The sequence below is a fragment of the Rhinichthys klamathensis genome, unplaced genomic scaffold (genome assembly GCF_029890125.1).
Source record: "Rhinichthys klamathensis goyatoka isolate OS25496 unplaced genomic scaffold, OSU_Roscu_1.1 h1tg000109l_1, whole genome shotgun sequence".
In the NCBI taxonomy this organism is placed as follows: Eukaryota; Metazoa; Chordata; class Actinopteri; order Cypriniformes; family Leuciscidae; genus Rhinichthys; species Rhinichthys klamathensis.
In genome coordinates, this window is record NW_026606647.1 from 3935574 (window position 1) to 3959488 (window position 23915).

Sequence of the window (23915 nt, forward strand, 5' to 3'; positions counted from 1 at the left end):
ATGTCATAATTGCGTTCGGCAGGAGATAAACGATGGGACAAAAACGCGCAAGGATGCATCTTGTGATGGAGTGGGGAAATGGGGATGAGAAGCTGCTTAGCGAGTCTAATGTCCAGAAAATTACCTTCTGCCCCAGAGTCCAGTAAAGCCTTGGTGTCGTGAAAGTGAGTAGCCCACCTGAGCCTTACCGGAAGGAGAGTAGATGATGAGGTCTTCTCGGCGGAGATCCCACCCGATAGTAGCCTCACTGTTACTGTCGGGCTTGCTCTTTTACCGGGCACGAATGGATGAAGTGCCCCGATTTACCGCAGTAGAGACACAGTCCTTGGGATCTCCGCCTTTCTCTCTCCTCCCGGGAAAGCCGAGCTCTGCCCACCTGCATGGGCTCGTGATCGGTGACGGCGCTGACCGTGTCCTCGCTTAAGGCGCGTGCCCTCTCCGTGCTGACGAAATGACGATTCTGGACGACCCGACTCCTCCTGCTCAGCCGAGCATCAACCCGAAGAGCCAACTCAATGAGTCCATTAAGTCTCGCGGGTAAATCCAACATGTAAATCTCATTTTGGACACGGTCAGCCAACCCATGCAGGAAATGGTCCCACTGCGCCTCCTCGTTCCATTGGCACTCTGCGGCCAAGGTGCGGAATTGGATGGAATACTCCGACACCGAGCGGTCTCCCTGGCGTAGATCGGCAAGTAGTCTGGCCGCCTCCCTACCCGCCACAGCCCGATTGAAAACTCTCTTCATCTCCTCCGAGAGTGCCAGGAACGAGGCGCAGCATGGATCTCGGTTCTCCCACACCGCCGTTCCCCAGAGTGCAGCCTTTCCAGACAGCAGGGTTAGTACAAACGCCACCTTGGATTGTTCCTGAGCGAACGTCCGCGGCTGTAACGAAAAGTGCATAGAGCATCTGGTCAGAAATGCTCTGCAATACTCGGGCTCACCTGCATATCCCTCGGGTGTGGGTAAGCGAGGCTCGCGAAGACTCAGATCCTGTGGGGGTGTGGGCTGAACGGGCGGTGTGGGTGGCGCAGTGGGAACTCGAAGATGTTGTAGCTGCTGGGTGAGCTCGGACACCTGCGCCACAAGTGCTTGAACCGCTCGACCCATGTTCTCAATGCCCTCCTCTTGTTGGTCCATCCTCGCGATGCTGTTGGCAGCGAAGTTGTCCCAGTTTGATGCGCTTGCTGCATCCATTGAGGTCAGATCATTCTGTGACATTTCAGAACGACACTGGATGCAATTGCAAATAACGCTTTATTAAAGATCACAATGACAGGTAGGTCAGAACAGACACTACGAGGGTCGAGACGGCACAACACAGATGGAACAGTGGCGCAGGGACCCAGGTGAGCTGATGGTGCTGGTGATAATCCTCCGTGAAGGTGCTCGGTGATCCCGTGGTGAGTATCCGTGACTGCTTGTGGAAGTCCCGTGAAGACAATCCAGAGAACACGTAACGATATACACAATCCACACCGGGAACGACAGCACGAGGAACAGGAATACCACTCAGCGACGACGACACAAAGAACAGGAATCCACTCATACACAGGGGCACGAGGAACAGGAACACACCGGAGACGAACAATGATCTGACAACATGAGACACCAGTTACTGAGCATATAAAGCCACATACAAAGTGAAACCAGCTGGCGCCGCTGATCAGAAGTGATCAGTGACCACGCCCACACTAAACACACACACAGCACACAAGACGAGAGAGAGAAAGTTAATTGATCAAACGTGACATTATACTGCGTTTAATGGGCTTGTTTTGCTCTTTTTGTGATATCTGGCAACCTGGAGCTTTAATCGAGAGAAGTTCTAACACATTCTCATCCCAAGGCGTCATCTAACTGACACTTTTGACCATGCGTCAACATGCCGACGCACATGGTACCCTTTAAGCGTCAATATGAGACGCTCATCCTCGGGCGTCATCTAACTGACGCTTTTGACCATGCGTCTAAATCCGACGCACATGGCACCCTTTAGCGTCAGTTAGATGACGCTTCCGTTATGGGTAGGTTTAGGTCTGGGGTAGGGTTAGGGTAAGACCACTAGGAGGCGCGTCTCATATTGATGCTTAAGCGGTACCATGTGTGTCGGCATGTTGACGCATGGTCAAAAGCGTCAGTTGGATGACGCCTTGGGATGAGAACGGGCTGGAAGTTCAAGTTCAGAAGTGACTAGAAGTAGGGATGCACGATGATATCGGGACAACATCGGTATCGGCCGATAAAAGCTTAAAATGACCATCATCGGCATCGGCCGATATGAATATTTCTGCCGATGAGCCTTGCCGATAGGGTGGTGTGTTTCCTATGCGCACGTGACAACCGCGAACGAAGCATGAGCGCCAGCAACTTAAATTCCCAACTATGGTTGTGCGTCTCACGCGGTTTTTGATCGTGGACGATTAAAATGTCTCCACGCTTTTGAAGAAAAGTCATTGTATCGTGCATTCTATCAGTTCAATTCTGGCGCCTTCATCTCAACATACTGTACAACGCGACGTACAATCACATCACATCACATCATATGTAAACGCAGAGGTAGAGTTACACTCACGGGACACTGAAATTCACAAAAGTTCATTATTTACATGTGCGTCAAAGTCTTGCTAATTAAACATGTCATTCACGTGCTGATGCGCTGTTCTAACATCCGCTTTTCTGAGCGCGTACACGCGACGCTCACAGGAACTAAAAGCCTGTCACAGCGCCTGCATACTGGACTAATCTTTCGAGTCTTATTGCGCTGATACTGTCAAATACACACAAGGTTTACATAAACAAAGTTGGTTATGTCTAAAGTGAAAGCAAACAGAGAAAATCTGCTTGTCAAATGCGTGTATATTAGACGCGTCACGTGCAGTTCTTAAAGAGACAGTAATAATATGCTGCCGGTTGTCCTTAAAGAGATACTGCACCCAGAAATAAAAATTCTCTCATTATTTACTCACTTTAATGTTGTTCCAAACCTGTATTAATTTCTTTCTTGTGCTTAAATATACTATGGAAGTCACTGAAGTACAGCAACTGTTTGGTTAGCCACATTCTTCCAAATAACTTTTATTTTCAACAGAAGAAAGAAACTTGAGAGCGTAAATGATGACAATTTAAATTTTTGGGAGAACTATCCCGTTAATGTTAACAAAACAACAAAACACAGAGGAAATCACTCACTGCTCTTGACTGAGAACTTTAATAGAAGCTTTAATAAGCTTTTTTTGCACTTAAAAAAAAATACAAATATATCGGTATCGGCATCGGGCAAAATTAGTTTGAAAATATCGGCATATTGAATATCGGCCAAAATCCTATATCGTGCATCCCTATCTAGAAGGAGCAGTATGAACCGAGCAGCAGCTACTGTTTGTGTTGACTAAGTAGTTTAAGTTATACACACCTTGTAACTGCGTCATTATTTGACCATACGCACAACCGGCGCTTACGTCATAGAATGTCTCTGAACAGATTCACGCCCACTTTTGGGGGAAATAAACTAGACTTCCCATAGACTTCAATACAAAATAGCGTCACAAAACAACGTCCGTACACAGCCGAAAGGCGTGAATAACTTAAGAAATCATTAAGATTAAACATGTCAAGTAATTATATGTCCACCCTGTCTGCCATAGAGCGTAAAAGATACATACACAAGCTTAATTTGGTCAATTTAAAAACATGTCCCTTCATTCTCCCAGCGTCAAATTGGTGTAACAACCCCACCCAGTGGCCAGAGGTGTCTTTCTTTTACTGTCTATTCCGGTCTTACCCTGACATTTACTCGTATCGTACTTCATCGAGTCACCATATGGTAAGCCAGTGAATGATTTTACTTCGTTTTTGAAAGTAAACGTCTTTAAATGTATATATTTTGTCTTATAATATACATTATAATATATATAACCTCACTGGGTGGGGTTGATACACCAATTTGACACTGGGAGAATAAACTAACATGTTTTTAAATTGACCAAATTAAGTTTGTGTATGTATCTTTTACGCTCTATGGCAGGCAGGGTGGACATATAATTACTTGACATGTTTTATAAGTGATTTCTTAAGTTATTTACTCCTGTCGGCTGTGTACGGACGTTGGTTTTTGCCGTTATTTTGTATTGAAGTCTTTGGGAAGTCTAGTTTGTTTTCCCCCAAAAAGGGGCGGGGAGGAAATTGACAGTTAAGTTCCCGGATGTGCCGGTTGTGCGTAAGCCCGGTGAACAACTGACACACGTGCTCTCTCTCAGTGCTTGTGCACGCGCACAAGTAAATGCTTTTGCATCAGTGATGCTTTTGCATCAGTAAAATGCGATCGGCTAATTTGAGTGTCAAGTTGTAATCACGGATCGAATCAAAGGAAGATTTTATTAGCTGGTTCAGTGGCCAATTGTTTGGAGTTAGAAATATAGAACTTGCGCTATATATTTAGTCATTTTTGCCTCAGATACAGGATTATACGTTCGCTTTAACAAGCAGGATGTTCATACCACGGCATCCGCTTGCGTGTCATGCTGAATGTGATTTAAAAAGTAACTGAGACGGAAAGATGCAGATAACCATACATTATTTAAGGTCATTTATATTCGTTACGATATTGATATGATCTGCTATTATCAAGCTTCATGTTTTCCCCTGTTGCGAGCGTGCACTCCTCTAGCCTGGGTGCTGCACTGCTCTAGTGACTGCTGCGCCTTTCCCCCCGAAAATATCACAACCCTTTAGAAAGCGTAATTCCTTTGTGGAACCTCTTGATCTGCTTTCTCCATGTTTCTTTGACAAATCTCAGTGTCTCAGTCTCACGCACGCTGCGTGTGTGTTAACCACGCCCACTTATTTGCATGTCGCGGTATAAACGTAATAAAAAAATCTGTTACGGTTGACATTTTCTACCGCGGTAACGATATATACCCTCATACCGCCCAGCCCTATTTGTGTTGTGCACTACTGGGCCACCGTAGGGTCCCCTGTCAAAATTCTATGATGAAATCTTATGAGGGCGCCTACTCTCCGCTACACATACCAGCGGTATACCCACTACTTCCGGGTTCTGGACTGGCTGCAGTAACATGTCTCTGTCCATGCGGGGGCGCTCGCAGGCGAGTGCAGAATGAATGGGAGTCTATGGGGTTTCACCCCCAGAAATCCACTTTTCTCAGGATGTAATTTTTTGTCAAGTAATCTGAAAGTTGCATTCAAAAGGGGGGACTGAGATAATACACTCAGCTGAAAACTGCATTTTTAAGTTCACTTATCTGTTCTAAAAATCCGTTCAAAAATGTGATGACGTCACATAATAGCAGAATGCTAGTGTGTTCCGGCCAACAACGGCCTAACCTGTAAGAAATCGAAAGGACATAAGTACTCATTTATCCGACTTTTGGTCTATAATCTATATTGAACTTGTGGAATCAACAATAAAATCTATGTTGATTCAACGACAAGCAGGAGAAAGAGATACATTTAGCCGTCTAGCCCCATAGACTCCCATTCATTCTGCACTCGCCCGCGATCACCTCCAGTGGAATTCTAATGGAACTGCAACCAAGATGATACACAATGGGGCTAATAGGAAGTGCCAAGGCTTTCCGTAGACGGGCTTTGATGTAACATACTTTGTCAGAATAGTATACCGGAAGTTGAGTTTTATAGCGGAGTCTGTCAATTTAGCCTACTTTGTCAAAACAGCATACCAGTGTTTGTGAAGGGTATGCTGTTTCAAAGCCCCTGGTTTAATAAAAAAAAATACAGTTTATAAAGGGGTATGCTGTTTTGATAGCCCCTGGTTTAATAAAAATACAGTTTCTACAGGGGTATGCTGTTTTGATAGCCCCTGTTTCGATAGGTCTTGCTTCATAGAAAATGAAGTGTTGGGGTATCATTTTTTGTTAGTTTGCACTTTGCACACTTACCAGCATACCCCTTCATAACCTGTATCTTACTAAAAGAAAATAAATTATAAAAACATTCATATAGACTGGTTTAAAAATATTTTATTACAAATAGGTAATTGGAAATTTCCTCTCACTTGTTTTCCATGGTTACAGACAGTTAGCAGAAAAATAAGCATCAATCATTTAAACGCAAAACATTAGTCGATGTGTTTAATCTCGATCAGATGGCGCCAAACTCTAGAACCTCGAGTTAACACCAAATTTAACGTTTTAACACTACGACTCCACTTGCTAAAACTTGTGATTGTACAAGGCATGCAATTAGGTAATGTGTATATAATATGCGATATAATACACCAACACTTACCGCTTGTAATCTTAGGTATGCTGAAATGATGGTTTAAATTTAAAGCATGCGCAATTCCACAAATTTCACTGCTGTCCATGCGCATTAACCGAAGGTATCCCATTCTGATGGTGGGTATGGTGTTCCGACAGAACACCTTGACCAAAATAAATGTACGCGATTTCTTTGTAGCCACCATTCAATCCCGCGTGTAATGCAGCTCACTGTAACGTACGTGTCATTGATTGATGATGTAAAACTCCAGACAAGTTTTCTTGCGTGCATCCGTTTTTAACGCGTGTTGACTGTCGTACAGTCTGGCATCGTGTTCCTACAGTCTGACAAGCAACAACCGTAGGTAAATCGCACAGTGTGCACCTGGCTTAACTCTCATTAGAGTATTAGTAGACTGTAGTAGACTGTTAGGTTATGGCTAGCCTAGGTGTTAGGGTTCAGGGGCCGGTTGCACCAACTGTGAGTAAGTTACAACTTAGTCTAGTTTTGACGTAAATGGACTCTATAGTTACTAGATATTTTTTGCGTTGCACCGGAAGCCTCCAATCAGGAGTTAAATAGCAGACAGACTTTTCATTATGTGAAAGATTACTTTGTTAGCAGCTCATCAACACAAACCCGTCCTAAACAGCGCGTGCATTGGTCCGTGCATGTCCAATAAAATCATATTAAATAGTAATAGTAAAGTCATAATAAATAAATGTAATTTCATATGGGTTTTTTTGTATCAGTATTTATTTATTGATCCTTATTAATTTCGTTTCAAGAACAGTTTCTGAATGTTATTTAACCTAATAAGTGTTTTTACATTTAATGGAAACTTATTTTTACCGTTAGTTATGCGAGGCAAAAGAAGTTAGAATAAAGGATAAACTGAAATTCACAGAATTTTTACACAACTTCTGCTCACGTATTTGAAGGCCGCTATTGGAATATTGAGGGTAAACGTCATATTATGTGACTATGCATTATTTTACAGAGAACTTAAAACCTAATAGATACGTTCTGCCTTTAGAACAAATAGTGCAACCGAATAAAGTACAGAGTTGGTTACAAACTAGCTAGTAGTTACTAAGGTGTGGACCTTACGTTCCCATTTAAGAAAGAACTTACATACGACTGGTGCACCCCTACCCAGGGGTGCGTTTCCCAAAGCCAACTATGTTCGCAACTCGCAAGTTCCGTCGTTACCAATAGAGTTCAATGGAAATTGCGATCATAGTTGGATAACGATGCTTTCGGGAAACGCACTCCAGGTTAGTAAACTATAAGTTACGTATATTCAGTAGAATGTCTGTTGTAGGACCAAAAAAATGAAGTGTTAGCAGATATAAAACAGGCAGTCTACTAATACTCTAATACTCAAAAATGATACTATGCCACAAAATAGATCCCCTTTAGATGCACAAGGGTAGATATCAAGAAGCTCCAACTGGGTTCTTGTTTATACTTTTGTATGAGTGTGGCATGATCCATGCAGAAGGTGGTTTATACTTCATAGATTCCTCAGGAGCTCCTTTGAATGTGGTATACTTTAACTGTATAGTGCAGGCTGTTGTCTGAGTTCATCTGGAGTGTTATACTTACATAATGTACTACTGCGCAAGAAAAAAAGAAAAAATACAAAGGGCATTTCATGGCATTTCTGTTCACTTAAAATTCCATTTGGATGGTAACGTGATTGAAATTTTAAGTGCACAATCATTTCAAATCATTTGTATCCTGCATGATTGTATTCATCGTGGATTAGGAAATCTCAAGAATTGCAACAAGTTCAACTAAAAGATTTCCATTTACTTTAATAGCTGTGGGAAATATTATTAATAAATGTAAGTACATTTACATACTGAATAGTTTTGTCAGAAAATAGATTGATCAAATTAAAAATGTATAACTTTAGTCAATATTTGAATGAGCTCTCATTCTTTTGAGCTTATTAAAGAGATGAATCCGCTATATGCAAGGTTCAACTATTTGTGTAACGTCAGCCATGTTTTATCAGTAAAGTATACAATTGACTTTTCCTTTTTCTTTTTCTTTTTTGACTGCCCAGCCAAGCAAGACCCTTTAAAAAGTTTTGGAAAGGTAACAGATAACTTTCTCCAGGCATTATAGACCTACTTGGTTGCTACATATCATATTGGTTTCTTGTGAACTTCCTTTTATGTTCACATAGCTGTACATGTAGATAGTGGACATAGAGTGAGCTCATTAGACTTTTCATCAAATGGTATTTACCTCTAAATGGTTGCATCATTAACAGGGTCATGGTTTCTGTGTTTAGAGAGTTTTAATGGCTGTTTATGGGGTGGTGGATGTCATCATTAATATTCCTGCTCTCGGTCTGTTGCGGGTGATTTAATTAGTGTGTCTATGGTGATTCTGGGCAGAAAGCTTGCATGTTAATGCTCTCATCGATGGACACACAGCTCTGGGAGGGAACATAATGGTGCAGGGGCTAAATGTGGCCATGCAGGGTTGATTGCTGCTAATTTGTTTCTCCTCTATGATGATGGCTGCGCTGACAGAAAATGTAAGACACAACACAATGTCCGGCCACAACATGGTCACTTTACAAGCAGGATATATGCTGATCACTTCCTTCGCTCTTGTGAGATAGGCAACGTGTGTATTTCTCAGCTATTATGAGTTCTGTCTCATCTAACCTATCAACGTGCCCAGTGGAATTTACATCTTAGCAACCTAGCACCCATGACATTAGAGGGTTGTAAAATTGTAAGTGTGTGCATTTTGCTATGCCACTGTCAATACATGTTAGCTAGATAACAATAGGACTCAAGCCATTAGTGTCTCAAAGGACTATTTGTCAAATCGCATTTCAAAGCACATGCACTTTATTACAGTGGTGTTGAAGAGAAAGGATATCCCTCAGTGGCATGATGGGATATAAATGCATGATGAATCCCTTCGTCTGCATGTGACAAAAATCGTGTTGTTAGACTACAAAACTCTCTGCACTGATTTGATTTGCCAAGACATAAGACCTGTGTTGGACTGGATTGCATAATGATGTTTGTGCAATTTACCGCGCGAGCGTGAATGGCTGGTTGTAGCAAGGGAGAGCTAATAAATTTAAAAGATTGCTCTTTAAATGTTGGGCGGAAGCTGAGCGTGAAATCCCACCGATGAATTGTTCACGACGTGGTTTGATAATTTGGAGGCATGAAAGTAGATGCAGGGAGGCCCAAAGTGCTCCTGCGGGAATATAGATTAATGAAAGGTAGAGCACAAGACTGTCACAGGGTTCAGAGCAGACTTTAGGTTAAGCTAATATTCCTCTATCTTCTTTCATTCTTTTTTTTTTCTCCATTTTTCATGCAAAAACTTGTTATACCATTCCAGGATCATCATACACCTATACTTATTTCAATAGCTTAAGGCTTTATAGACATGTGACCCGTGCTGGCATAAGGAATGCTCACGGGATCATTTCGAGCTACAGGCAAGACAAGTGAAAAATGTCGATTTTGAGGTTTTCAAAAAAATGAGAACTAAAAAAAGGAGTAACTCGCTCAAATACCTTTTTTATTTATTCATTTTGAATTGACTCAACTGCCATACTATATTATTTATGTATTTTTAGCTCAGAACAAGTTTGGTTATAAGAATGTCTTATAACATTCTATCCTATGTTATAAGAATCTTTTTCCAGTATCTGCCAAATATTTTCATGTTCTTTTGTAAATAATGAGGTCGCCTATGAGGTCTTCGGGAGTTTGTAGTTGCTTATGAGGCTTTTGCAAATCATTTTGTTGATCATGGTGGTTTGTAGTGTAGATTTAGTACAGGTGAATTTTAAAAGCTATATGACAAGCTATTTAGAATATTATTGATATTCCTTATTTTCAATAAACATACTGGTCATAGCATACATTTCAAAGGTGTATGGGGTGGCGGATTCACTAAAATACTGTACTGGATCTGGGCTACATTTCTCAAAAGTATCGTAAGCCTAAGTAGATCGTAGAACCACCAATGGTCTCTAAGATCAACTTGGCTCACAATGCTTTTATTTTGTGAAATGGAGCCCTGGCTTGTTTCTGCACAAATTAAGCATCTGTTTTCTACTCTGATTTCCTTCTAGTCTGTCTTTCTGCAAGTAGTATGCATCCAAATAGTAATTTCTACATTTATTTTGTACCTAGTTTGCCCCTTTTTTCCTTGTCTTATCTTCTTTTGGCTAGGTGGGCACATCGGTGTGTGTAGAGCAATTAATGAGTTAGTGTGACATTTGATGCAGGTGCTTGTCCTTAGTCGAACTCTAATGAGCGTACATCTTCTGTCGGAGACAGACCCATGACCCCCTCACCTGACAGCACCCCACAGCTGCCAGACGATTACCAAGCAAGAGTTTACATGGAATAACCATGCTTCCTCCCCGACTTAAGTAAGGTGTGAGAGAGGAAGAGTGAAGACGTGTGGATGGTGAGGCTCAGGCATAATGACTTTGGGCATGCAGGGAGAGATCTATAAATCTTAAATGGAAAAGCATCCAAACATTCTGTGTCCAGATCCAAACACTAAGCTCATTAACTTTATTGCACATTATCATTGCACAGCAACAATATCTGTCTAATTTGTATCATTGCTGTAAATTGAAAGCAATTACAAACTGTAAATGTAATTTTCCAGCTGTGAAATAGGACATTGGATGATGAACTGTGACTTACGTGAGTAATGAAATATTCATGGTACTTAGCTGTTATTTCCCATATCACATTCAAAGTTGACAGCAATGTGTAGTTCTTTATAATTAATCAAACATATCCAATAAAAGTTTAAAACAGGTATGAATACTGCCTGTGCCTAATAAATGCTTAATGTGTATAGCAGTGCAGCATGTACTGTACTAAGCCAGGGACATGTCTTGGTTTCAAATCTAGTCTAGATTTAAATCTAGTCAAATTAAGAAAACAACAGATTAAATGAGCATTTCAGCTGAATATATATTTTTTAATCTGTTAAGGATATTTATAGAAGAATGCCTACGCTGCTTTTATACATAATGAAAGTGAATGATGACTATTGTTGAACGTTTCAAGCAAGATTTTCAAGGTGTAGGACCTTACAGCAAATTAGGCAGGGATGACGTGATCAGACCTATGCCAAAACAGTGCAAAAAGGGGAATTCCACGAGAGGCCCAAGTCAACACTTTAGTATATACAATCTAAGATCTGCCATTGTGGCACCAGCAAGTCTGAAGCTAATTAACTAACTTCTGCACAGCTGCTAATATTAAACGGCTGGAAGATAAAGCACACTTTTTAAGAGATGATCCCAACTAGAGAAAGAATAGTCTTTATGCCGAGCGTCACGTGACCAAGCCGGAAAACAGATCACATCGCTTCCGATTCAGGTCTTTTGTATGTGCTTCATGAATTTTTTTGCGGTTTTACTCAAGATAACTTAAAAGGAGCAAGCAAAAATGAGCATAACCAATGTCCCTCGCATGTGCAGATTAATATTTAAAAGTTTTTTAATTCTTCTTCTTCACACTAACGTTTAGATATTTAAATAGCATAAAACACCAATAACAAAGTGAACTTAGTAGGTTAGCTGATTACCTTAAAACTCCATAGATATCGTAGTTAGTTCTTACGGCCGTAAACACTTTCTCTGACAAGCGGATGCAATGAGACCCGGTTTCCGGTTTGGTCACGTGACGCTCGGCATAAAGCCTATTCCTACGATGATGTCAACTTTAGACAATTGATTTTTTTAGTATTTAAACAAAAAAAGCCTTGTGTATGTGTAAATTCAGTTTTGCTATCACAAGAATAAATTACATTTAAAAATATATTTAAATAGAAAATATTTATTTTAAATTGTAATATTTCTGTTTCATTTTCTGTATTTTTGATCAAATAAATGCAACTTTGGTAAACATAAGAGACAACATAAAAACAGCAGGATACATTATATCAAATCTACGAATGAATGAATGAATGATATTTAGTAAGCTGCATGGCTAACATTTGGTAGAATTGAAGTCTCATTTAGAGGATGTGTTCAACTGGAATGTGATTAATTGCATAAATCACCCACGGTACACCTTGAAGTCCACACACTATTTAAATGTATCCTCTTCGTAAACTAGGGCCCTGATGTGGTACTGTCTGCATTACTTCTAGACAGCATGTACGATATCAAAGTAACTGACACTGTTAATTCTTGCACAGATGGGAATCTTTATTTTGATGCACACTCAGTGAACAAGGCATTTAGAAAATGAGAGGGAAGATTGAAAATGTCATGCTCATATTTAAGTGTAAGCACACCTGAGGGGGTTGTGCCCATTCGACCGCTGTTGGACTGACAGAAGTGGTCAGAGGTTGGCTAAGGCAACACGAAAAAATACTCTTCTCCGTTGCGGTTGTTATATTCTTTAAAGATTAGGACATTTGATATTATTTCAAATTAAAGCAACCTACTTTTTCTTTCCAAATCTACTTGTGATGCCTAATGCATTTTAATCCGCATAGTTTTATGATTTTCTATTTATATTATTATTTCAATAAAAATGATTTTATTTATTTATTAAATATACATCTAGATTACAAAACATTGTGGTGGCTCTCAGTAAAAAAAATTCCGGGCCGTGAAAATTAAAAATCGTGACAACAAATTTAGATGTTTCACAGAGTTTAGAGTTGTAAACATTACCATGGCTGACACTATATGCTGCTGTCGGAATGATATGATGTACTTGACTCACTGTCTTTTGTCATTTTGTTGTTTTTGTGAAGAATGAACCCCTCCTTCATCTCTTCGGCTCCAGAAAATGCTTTCCTAATGGAGGGTTGTCAGACCTAAGCTTTCACTCATAATGAAATTCTCACAGTTCCTTTCCTTTGCCCCCCAACTTTCCACTTCATCTCTTAGAAGTGACGAGTGCTTTTCAGCCACGCTTAATGTCAATCAAGCTAATGTTTAAAACTGTAGATTATTGTGATAAACTGCTCAAAGAGGAAATCCTTTAAAAGAGATTTCAAATGGATTCAGGGAAAGAAGATTATGCAGTGTGATGTCATCACAAATTTTATGACCTCTTGGTGCACAGACAGTTCATTTGTTAAAAGTTACTTTCACACAGTATGCATAAACAGCTGGAGAGTAAAACAAATCCTAATATTAGTTAAAAAAACAAACATTTTTGTTTTGTGGCAATGAGTCTCATGTCATCTTACTTTATTTCTCTCTCTCTCTGTCTCTCTCTCTCTCTGCAGTTAAACCGACAGTCATTGATGTTGATATCTTCGTAAATAGTATTGGACCTGTGTCATCAATAAATATGGTGAGTGAATGCATGTCCATAAAGATGTTCTGTTTTGGTCATTATAAAGGTCGTTTTGATAAATTTAAAGGGATAGTTCACCCCAAAAAATGTAATTCTGTCATTATTTGGATGTACAGTAGTACATATGATAGTGCCATAAATGCCTCATTGATTTATTCATTGTTTACTAACCCTCAAGTCATTCTGAACCTGTCAATATTACATTACATTAGATTAATTATATTATTTTTCTGTCAAACACAAACAGAATTTTTGAAGAATCTGCAGCTATTTTCCATAAAACAACATGAATAATGAGAGAATTTTAATTTTGGTGTGAACTTTTATTCCTTTAGTGTCTCCTTTTCTCTATTTCTCAGTCACTCTCACATTCTCTCTTTCACACTTTCAGCAGTTACAGTTCAGTCCCATAGGTGACACATGGCTGTATAGGTTTTAGTTGAAAGCAGGGCCACTAGCTATCCCTCTGAGATGTGAGTCCAATGCTTAAGCTTCATCTCCCCTGAGGCACGGAAAAGCTTCAGGGGAAAGACAGAGGAAGAAAAAGTTTGAGACTGAAAGACAATATAAAGACTTAAACTGAGGCATAGGAAGCGGCAGAGGAAAAGAATATCTTTTTTTGCACAGTAGTTGCCACTTGATATAATAGTTCATCATACAAATTCATCGACTGGATCTACTGGTATAAGAAATTAAATAAAGCAGCCGATTGTTCCATATTTATGTGCGCTTCGATGGATATCATATGTAAATCTGGACGACTGTGACAGATCTCTTCACATGGATGTTAAAGGGGTCATATAATGCCATTTTTGTACAAGCTAGTATGAATCTTTAGGGTCTAAATTAAAAGTTTGTAATATACTTTAATTAAACATTCTCATTAGTATTTTAAGAAAACACTTATTTTACCTGGTCAAAAACAGCTCTGTTTTCAGCACGCCGTTTCAGTGCATATGACTTTAAATGATAATGAGCTTTGCTCACTCCGCCTCTCTGTTCTGTGTACACCGTTTGTAACACAATAACACAATAACCATAACGCGTTGTTCAGTATAAACGTGGGATTATGAATTATATTGAGAACATCATACATAGAAAACATGCCGTAATGTTCCCTAAGTGTAAACCTTAGACGCATTCATTGTGAAGCGAGCAGCTAGCGATTTACAAAGATTAATATAAATATTAATATAAAGTTTAATAAAACGTTACACTCACTTCAGTTGTTCTAGAGGTTCAGCAGGAACACGAATAGCTGGTACCGATCCTTTTTTCATGAGCAGCTTCTTAGCAAAACCAGCTCATACTGACCCTCGTTTATAAAGCAGTCTGGTGAGAAATGATTCGCGCAAACATGAAAGCATTGACGTTGCTCGTGGGGAATTATTCCCTTCAAAAACAAAACTCAGCCACTGCGTCTTCAGCGGTTCGGATTTAGGAACATTAAAATGACTGCTGTGTTCGTTATTACACCCAAGAACAGAACACCACAATCGCTTAGACGCCATTCTGCTCATAGACAGTGCTCCAGCATATCAACAATGACCGCGCCGGTCCGCGCAGACTATGATGACAGCTCGCTCACGAGCGAGGGCGGGTCTGTGTTGAAACGATGATGTCAATCAACAATCGTGGGAGGGGCTTCCGAGCGTGTGACGTCACAAAATCGAACGGCTCAATTTGAGGCAGGGGAAAACATATAAGGAGATTAAAACAAAAACACTGGATGGATTTTTATCATTTTATGATGGTTGTGTACAGGCACTGCCAACACACATTTCAGTACAATCAACCATTATATTACCCCTTTAAATTCCTCTGGAGTTCAATTCTGTCTTTGGCTCCCAATACATCAGATTCATCCTTGAAAATCTGAGTGTGTATTCACTTCCAAGTATTATAGTCCAGGGCTCAGAGAGCGAGAGAGAATGGTTGGATAATAAGCACCTGAAGAAACGGCAGCTATCGATCGATATGCCACCTAACAGTGTGTTAAAAGAGCCTTAAGGGAGATGTTTCTTAGAAATCACAGCAGACAAGAACATTCAAGAATTTTGAAAGTTTTTAAGGTCTAAATGTAGTATAAGTTTGGAACATTGACATTCTCTTTAGACTTGCATCTGAATGGAACAGAGGCTGTGACCTCTGCAACGAACCCAGTCATGCATATTTACATGATTTATTTGCATATTCAGCCAAAAGAAGTAACAAAATGTTTCATTTTTCAGAGGAATTTGGCGTTCACAGCTGTATGAATGGAAGTCAATTAACATGAAATATCTAACTCTCTTCCTATCTTTTCATTTTGGTTTATTGCGTGGGTTTTATGAGTTGTCAGAATGCAAAGGGAGTGCGAGAAACGTTTAAATATGCTTACAGTAATATATTATCTCGTGCTCTGCGACACCGTGTCTTTCCATCTCCAAATATTATTGTCGGTACTAATTTCATTTTCTTGAAATGCCGCACACACAATTACATTGTCAGGCAGGTTATTTGCACATCTGTGATAGGACCAGCTCAACCAACAAAGCGAAATGCATTTGTTTTCTGCAGCTGGTTTTTATTTAAACTGTTTTTTATTTAACACAACAAAAAAGAGGAGAATGCTAATATGTTGTCAAAGTATATATTAGAGGCAGTATATATTGTTGCCTGTTTGTTGTATAGTACTTGTAGTGGAGATCTTAATGAGATCTTATAATGTTTAGGACTCAACAACACCCCTCACTAAGGCATCCGTTCTCCCATCATGCTCCGTTCATGCTGTTTTTGCTTTCCTTTGTTGGGCCACTGCCGTATTACATAGTGTGGAAACTTTAGAAAATGACTAAACACCTACGCAGAAGTCACAGCAGTGATTCCAGTGGGAGGGTTTTGGTTGTGCTGTGGAACTGAATCGCTAAATGCACTTCTAGTGCGTCATCGTGTTGCATGGGTCGGCTGTGACGTACAGGGACATAGCAACCATTGTACCCTTTCACAACAGTTCTTACATTTCTTGGGGAAAATAGTGAATAAAATGATTTTAAAAGTGATTAAAAAATTGTAGTCAGCCACGTAAAAAAAAAAAAAAAAAACAGATTAAAGACCAAGCTGGAGCCATTGCCAACAGGTTGCACGGAAAGTTGGTGTAACAAATGTGTAAGCACTAAGGAATAATAGTCATAAATGCTTCAGCAAATCATTTGTCTGTTGGCTGAACATTGTCACCTAGTTAATATGTGACCCTGGACCACAAAACCATTCTTAAAGGGATACTCCACTTTTTTTGGAAATAGGCTCATTTTACAACTCCCCCAGAGTTAAACTGTTGAGTTTTTACCGTTTTTGAATCCATTCAGCCGATCTCCGGTTCTGGCGGTACCACTTTTAGCATAGCTTAGCATACATCATTGAAGTGGACAAGACCATTAGCATTTCTCAAAAAAAAATGACCAAAGTGTTTCGATATTTTTCCTATTTAAAACTTGACTCTTCTGTAGTTACATCGTGCACTAAGACCGACGGAAAATGTAAAGTTGCGATTTTCTAGGCTGATATGGCTAGGAACTATACTCTCATTCCTGCGTAATAATAAATAAACTTCACTGCCGTACCATGAGAGCAGCAGGCGTAATGATATGACGCAGCGCCTGAAAATAGGCCACCTTCCGTCAACACAACGGAACTATTTTCAGGCGCTGCGTCATATCATTACGCCTGCTGCTCTCACGGTACGGCAGTGAAGTTTCTTGATTATAAATATTGTCCTATCCTAACAAACCATAGAAATATACATATAAGACTGCTTTTGTGGTCCAGGGTCACATATGTTCATGAGAAGTGTAACACATTACTACAAGTAGTGCGAGTTACGTAATCAGGTTACTATTTTCAAGTAACTAGTAAAGTAATGCAGTACTTTAAAAATTACAACAAAATATCTGTTACATTTTCTAATTAGTAACACAAGTTACTTTGGTTTCCCATATTGACTGACACCTCTCCTTTCCCCACGTTGAGAGAAATCGGGAGTAAGTGCAGAGGCGTTGTGTGGGATGTGTGTAAATATGAAGGGTATGTTATCATGAATTTACTCATTCTACTTGCACAAAAGCATTCAGTATTCCTCAATATGTATAAAAATAGTGAAATGCAAACTCAGAATATTATGCAAATGATCCAATCCAGAAAATTATAGAAATATAAATTATATTACCTATAATGTATTATTATTAGTTGTTAAATAGCATTACAGACACTAATATAAATACTGTTATTAAAGACAATTCATTTATTATTTATTAATATTTGTATTAGTAAATATATAAGAATTATTTTAACTGTGACTAATTACACTTATTATGGCGTAGAACTCTCTTTAACTTCTAACTTATTTAAATAAATTGTGTACTCTGCTTTACTTATCTTTGTAATTATCTTTAATGGCATCCATCATTTACAGACATTAATAAATGCAAAACTATTATCAGCTAACTACCAAACCAGCTTTACTTGTAATGGACAGGATAACTGCCAGGATAACTGATAATACCTGCAATTAAATCAAGCCATTATTATTCAAGTTCACGCTGTGATGGTAGATTAGCGAAATAGAGCTTAATAATTGGTATGCAGGATGTGCCAAAACCATTGTCAAACAGGGACAAACTCTCTCGTTATCTCTTGTTTGTGGCACCAGAATTCCTGCTGGGCTGCTCCATAATAGTGGTAGCTACACATTTAATATGCCATTGATTGTTGTCTTAAAAGAGGTCTTCATTTGTGCTTGTTGTTATTCTGATTATGAAAAACTGAATAAACTTTTAATACAGGAAAGCGAATGTACAGGTGTCTGTGGAAAGAGCTTGCACGGGTGCAGATCTGGTTCTCTCTATGCTCCACCCATCTTCTTCTCCACCTCTCCAGTAGCACACAACATTTAGACTTAATAAAATAAAGGCCTAGGAGAAAATTGAGGATAGACAGGATCAATTTCCCCCAACACAGCAGGTCGCTTTTAGCTGCACCTAATTCTTCATGTGCCATTTAAAATCCCAAGGATTATAAGTAACAATTATATGAAAGAATGTGGGGATTAGTTAGTTCAGCAGATTATCAGCATCACAAAACACAGTTAATACCCTGCAGAGACAGGAAAAGGTCCTGTCTCTCTGTGCTCGGTATCCTTGTCCAGCTCACAACTCCCTACAGAAAAGGTGTAAAGGTTTAAGCACGGTTCTCAAGCTTTAGTCCTTTTCTGGCTGACTGTGAACCTGGCCACACCTGATTGCCCCCAGACCTTCGCTCTTTCAACTGCGCATTGATCTCTTCCTTAGCTTGCACTTCCTTCCTGCTCGACTGTTACGGATTGCAGTCATTTCCCGGCGAGAGACAATGGCTCGTTGCATTTTTCCCCCCAAAAGAATGTTGATTTTGATTGATTATTGTAGCCTTAGATTTTTATGCCCACCTGTTGGATATCTAACTTTAGAGATGGTACGTGATCAATAAGCTGTGGTACCTGTGAGTAGGGTTGGCTTGATACCAAACAGTATTGGTAGACCGCTGAATAGATGTGATAACTCTGCATTTGCTGTATCTCTTTAGTGTGCCCATATTATGGTTTTTCGAATATTCCCTTTCATGCAGTGTGTAATAAAGCTGTATGTGCATGTAAGTCGAAAGTGCACTTCATTGTCTCCCAAAAGAAAGAATTGACTCAGAACCGCCTAAACAAGTCTTTTGTAATTCGAATCCCATTGTGGGATGGTTCTACATATTACTGATGACTGCTTCTCAAATCGCAGGATTCGAAAAACGCTTGCTCTTGAAAGATGGGTCAGTACCCTGTCCACCTCCTCAGAATCACAACCTGTAAGTATGAATAATTATTGATGTATTTATTTTCTGCCAGGTGTTCAAAATACTTAGTTTTGTGTTTTATATTGTGTACGTTTCCAGCTAACCGGCTAACTCGCCGTCTTACTCAAATACTTCTGTTAATCAGCTGTGGACCACTATTACCTAAAACTGTCCATTAATGCCAGGTTGTCTGTTGTTCTTACTACTTTGAGTAAAGGATGGAGCAAGATTTCTTTTACAAACGTTTGTTACATCAGTCATTCAGGTCAGTGCTGGGCTAACGTATGCGCTGGTATTGATACAGTTCCCTCATGTGCACCACAATAAATTAGAAATATACACATCAATTTGTTGATGGACATACTCTTGTTAAAGCTGATGGTGAGGAATAACAATTGCAACATCTCATAATGTATCTCAAAATGAGTAGCATACCACTGAGAAACGTCCTGCTCAAGTCCTCCTTGCAATGGAGTTCCGGGTTAAATAACTAGTGCTTCTAATGTTTCATCATCGGACTCGCGCTCGGAATGATATGGTAAAATGGACGTCACCATTACTGTCTTTACAATGTGTACAATCGCTAAGGACTGAGGAAGCATCCTGAGCTGAAGGTCACCTGTTTAATAAAAACGCCATCCTCTCGTCACTTTTTACAACATAGGTTATCAACGTTTCCATGCCAAGCTGGAGCAACTTCTTTCTTTTTACGGATATGACCGCGCGGTCTAAAATATAAGCACTTATAACGGGCTTACCATAGTGAATCAGGGTAAGACAAAAACACATTTGGGAAGAAAGATTGATGGAATTTTGAACAAAAAAAACTTTAAATAATTCCTGTCCAAGGCATATGCAAAAAAGGGGTAAGGACTGTTTTAGTTGCATTAGTAGTGTGTTGAACCTCACGGTTATGGTAAGGGGCATGAGATTTCCGAAACACGCTCAAAGCGGCTGATCAATCACAAAACACTGGTCTAGCCAACCAATCAGAGCACGTTGCGCTTTTTCGGAAGGCGGGGCTTTAGAGAAGGAACTAAACAGAGCGTTACTGACAGACTGGGAAGAGAGGTGCTGCAATAATGTAAAATATGTGAAAAATAAGGTGTTTTTTTAAACATTCAAGCATGAAAACTACACTTTAGACCACAAAAACAAAATCAAGACTTTGTAAAGGGCATTCAATTTTAATTATAAATCAGTCAGTAAATTTGCTTTCACGCTTTCTGAACTGCAGAACTGTGATTGTTGTCAGGTTACCTTAATATGTTTAATCCTGGTATTGTAGCAATACTTTTTTATACCACTATACTGTTGAACCCAACCTGTGGGAGAGATATTGAAATTGAAATCAGTTCGTTGGTCTACTGCCATTACAAAACTGGCAGCGATTCTGTCTTCTGAATTCAAACATATCAAGACCTGTCAAATCTGTATATCAGGCAGTGGTGTTTACATACTGAGACTATATTTTGATAACGCATGCACTCACTGTGGTGCATATACATCTGAATCACATTTTCACTCGGTTTGGTTGCGCTGATAAGGCCAGGAAGAGCTCATTTCATGATGAAACTTGGCTGTCACTTGTCATTCACTCCAGGGCTCTGAATGAATGGCACATTTTGCACTGCAGCCTCATGTGTTTGCTTTAAAAAGGAGAAATAATTCATTGTTTGGTTTAAATGTGCTGCTACAGTTATTGATCAAATCTGTTTTTGTGCATCAATCTGAGTTAAACTATGTCTGTGGAAAGGGCATCAATAATAGAGTTCATGCAAAGGTTCAAGTTTAGTTGGTTAGTATGACTTGACCGAGTTCCCATAGTTCCAACCACACAAATGTGTGATGTTGTGTGTGAATATTTCTTTGAACTATGCTTTCAGAAAACACAGAACTATTGAACTATGTTAGTAACAACGTAGTTGCGTTTTGCGAAACGTATCCCACATAGAACATGGGTCTGTGCACATTCTTGTGGTGCCAAAACCAGCAAGCAGATTTCCGATGGGAAAAAGTTTCTCCCTCAGGCTGGAGTGCAGGATTACTAGGGAGGTATTGAATAAGAAAAGCAGCCATCAGCCAACATCTGCTTGTCAGTTTGAAGTCAGCGGTCATTCCATTCACCGAGCGATTCAAGCTTGGCCTTGGCCTATGACTACCCGAGGGTGTGCAGGCTTGTTATTGGAAGGGTAAGAAATGGCCGGTGCGAGACGATCAAATTTTTCAGAGGGCTTCTGTTAAGAGGCAATGCATGATTATCTGAATGGCAGCACGGGAGGCTTGAAATAGATTTGTACTGAAAATAATACTGTGGTTTGCTTACGGTATGATATAATGATGCTGTAAAAGTGCTTCAGACATATGAATACTCCTAATAGCTGACCATGATTATCAAAGCTGAATTGAGTGCTGCTTGATTTTTGTCCACATGAGAAATCAGCTTTGCTCATCAATCTATTGTGAGAAGCTGAAATCGCCAACTTCATAGTATTCACTACTGAAAACGGGTCTCAAGCGCCATATAATTTGATTTTAATGGCTCTATAGAACATGAGTCAGCTAGCAGCCAGACAGTGAATAGAGCCGATAAATTAGCATTAATCATCCCTGTTCCTCATGTCCCTAAACCGCAACTGATAGCATAATTGTAATTAATGGAGCTTTAAGATCTGCATTAAAATGTGAGATCATTCTACTTATCATCTTGATCTGTTACTTGCCGCACAGCTAAAAGCGTTGACAACATGATGCAGTTGATGTCGAGATGGAGCCGCATTCGTTTGGCTGATGTGTTGAGCTAATGTCAAGCCCTGCATGAAAATCAACGATCCCGTGTGAAAGCCGAGATATGATTGATGGCATCAAACTAAGCATCATCCTTCAGCTTCCTCTGCCGATACGCTTTACAAAGTCAGGTAGATGCTCTCTCAGACAAATGACAGGTGTCGTTGTAGTCTGTCAAGAGGAGACACGTATCTCCTGTGGTACAATCGCTGTCTTGAAGCTGATTTATCAAATGGAAGAAATGTGGGGAGTTGGCAGTATTTGCTCTCTTATATTGGGGACATATATGTAAATGCGATGTTTTAGTTTTTGTGTTTTTGTTTTAATTTTCGGATGAACTGTTCCTCTTTCCTCTAGTTGTTGTTTTTTTATATATGCATTATGTATATAGGTTTATTAAAATTTTTGGATGAACTTTTCCTTTAAATCTTTGTCTTTGTGGTTCTTAATTTTAAATTTATATTTATTTTCATATGAGCGATTGTACTAATCTATTGTCTTTTTGGTCCTTTTTATTATTTTAATATATGCATGCATTATTATTATTATTCATCTTGAATGAAATATTCCTTTAAAATTATTTCTTTGTGATTGTTAATTTATATTTATATTTCTTTTTTTGGATGAACTTTTCCTTTAAAATTTGTTTTTTTAATTATGTTATGAATTATTGAATTATTACTTTGAAATCTTTGTCTTTGTGGTTCTTAATTTTATTTTTATTTATTTATTTTTTAAATTTGTAAGTGATGATCTATTCCTTTATAATCTCAGTCCTTGTTATTCTGGCATATATTCTATTACTCTATAAATAGTCATTTTCCATGGCCATCACTTGCCGTCCAGCACCTTCAAAAGATCCTCTCTAGTCTCTAGCAGAGGGGCGGGGACATTTCTTTCTTTCTTTTTGTCTTTTCAATGGAACAAACTCTTCCTATCTACATACACATTTCCAGCTGTATGAGCTCAGCCACAAGCTTTCTCTTGACATTAGATAAGAGGCTGAAATCTGTCTCTGGCACATCTGAAGAGAATTGCCAGTAATGCGTGCTAGGAAATCACAAGGGCCCTGAATATAACATTGTCTGGATTCTGAATTCTCTTGATCCCAGGTTCAGGCAAATAAAAATAGCTGTTCTCTCTCCACTAAAATGCTCTTGATGTCACAAATTGCATCTCCTATGAATGTCTTTATAGGATGACACCTCAGTCACAAAGAAAATGAAGATGCAGTGATAAGTTTTCTGCTTAAGCTTGTACCAAAATGGGTAATGTTAACTTTGCATTGAATCGATTGTCCTCCTATGCACCGCGTTTCTTATGACCTTCTTTGGTAACAAAGATTTAGTCAGTGATATGGCTGTAAAATAGCTTGAGCCAAAAGTCATTTAAAAGGCAGTAAGTTCTTGAATTCTGACAGCTCGTTGCACTCTCTTTTTCCTTTGCATTGACTTCCTCTCTGGCCATTTTTCAGGTAAACCGTGTGTGTATAAGAAGGTGTTATGACTAAGCAAATCACAATGAGATTTGCCTCATTAACAGGGCATGGTTTGAAAAGGCCTGCTCACGTGGCGGCACCAAGGGTGGCTATTTTTAAACGTCTAGGTCAGTCTGTGTCCTAGGCAACCATGTGTAGCTAAGGAAATCCTTCACTGTGGTACCCATCGATAGTAATATGCTGGCAAGCCAGTCTC

General features: G+C 39.3%; 1 protein-coding gene across 1 annotated transcript in view; it reads left to right on the top strand.

Annotated features, from left to right (window-relative positions):
- The window catches only part of LOC130087576 (gamma-aminobutyric acid receptor subunit gamma-3), a 167268-nt gene that overhangs the window by 29871 nt on the left and 113482 nt on the right, over positions 1–23915 (top strand). Inside the window, exon 3 of the mRNA XM_056253956.1 lies at positions 13514–13581. Within this exon, the coding sequence (XP_056109931.1) occupies positions 13514–13581 (68 nt within the window). The remainder of the gene's footprint in view (positions 1–13513; positions 13582–23915) is intronic.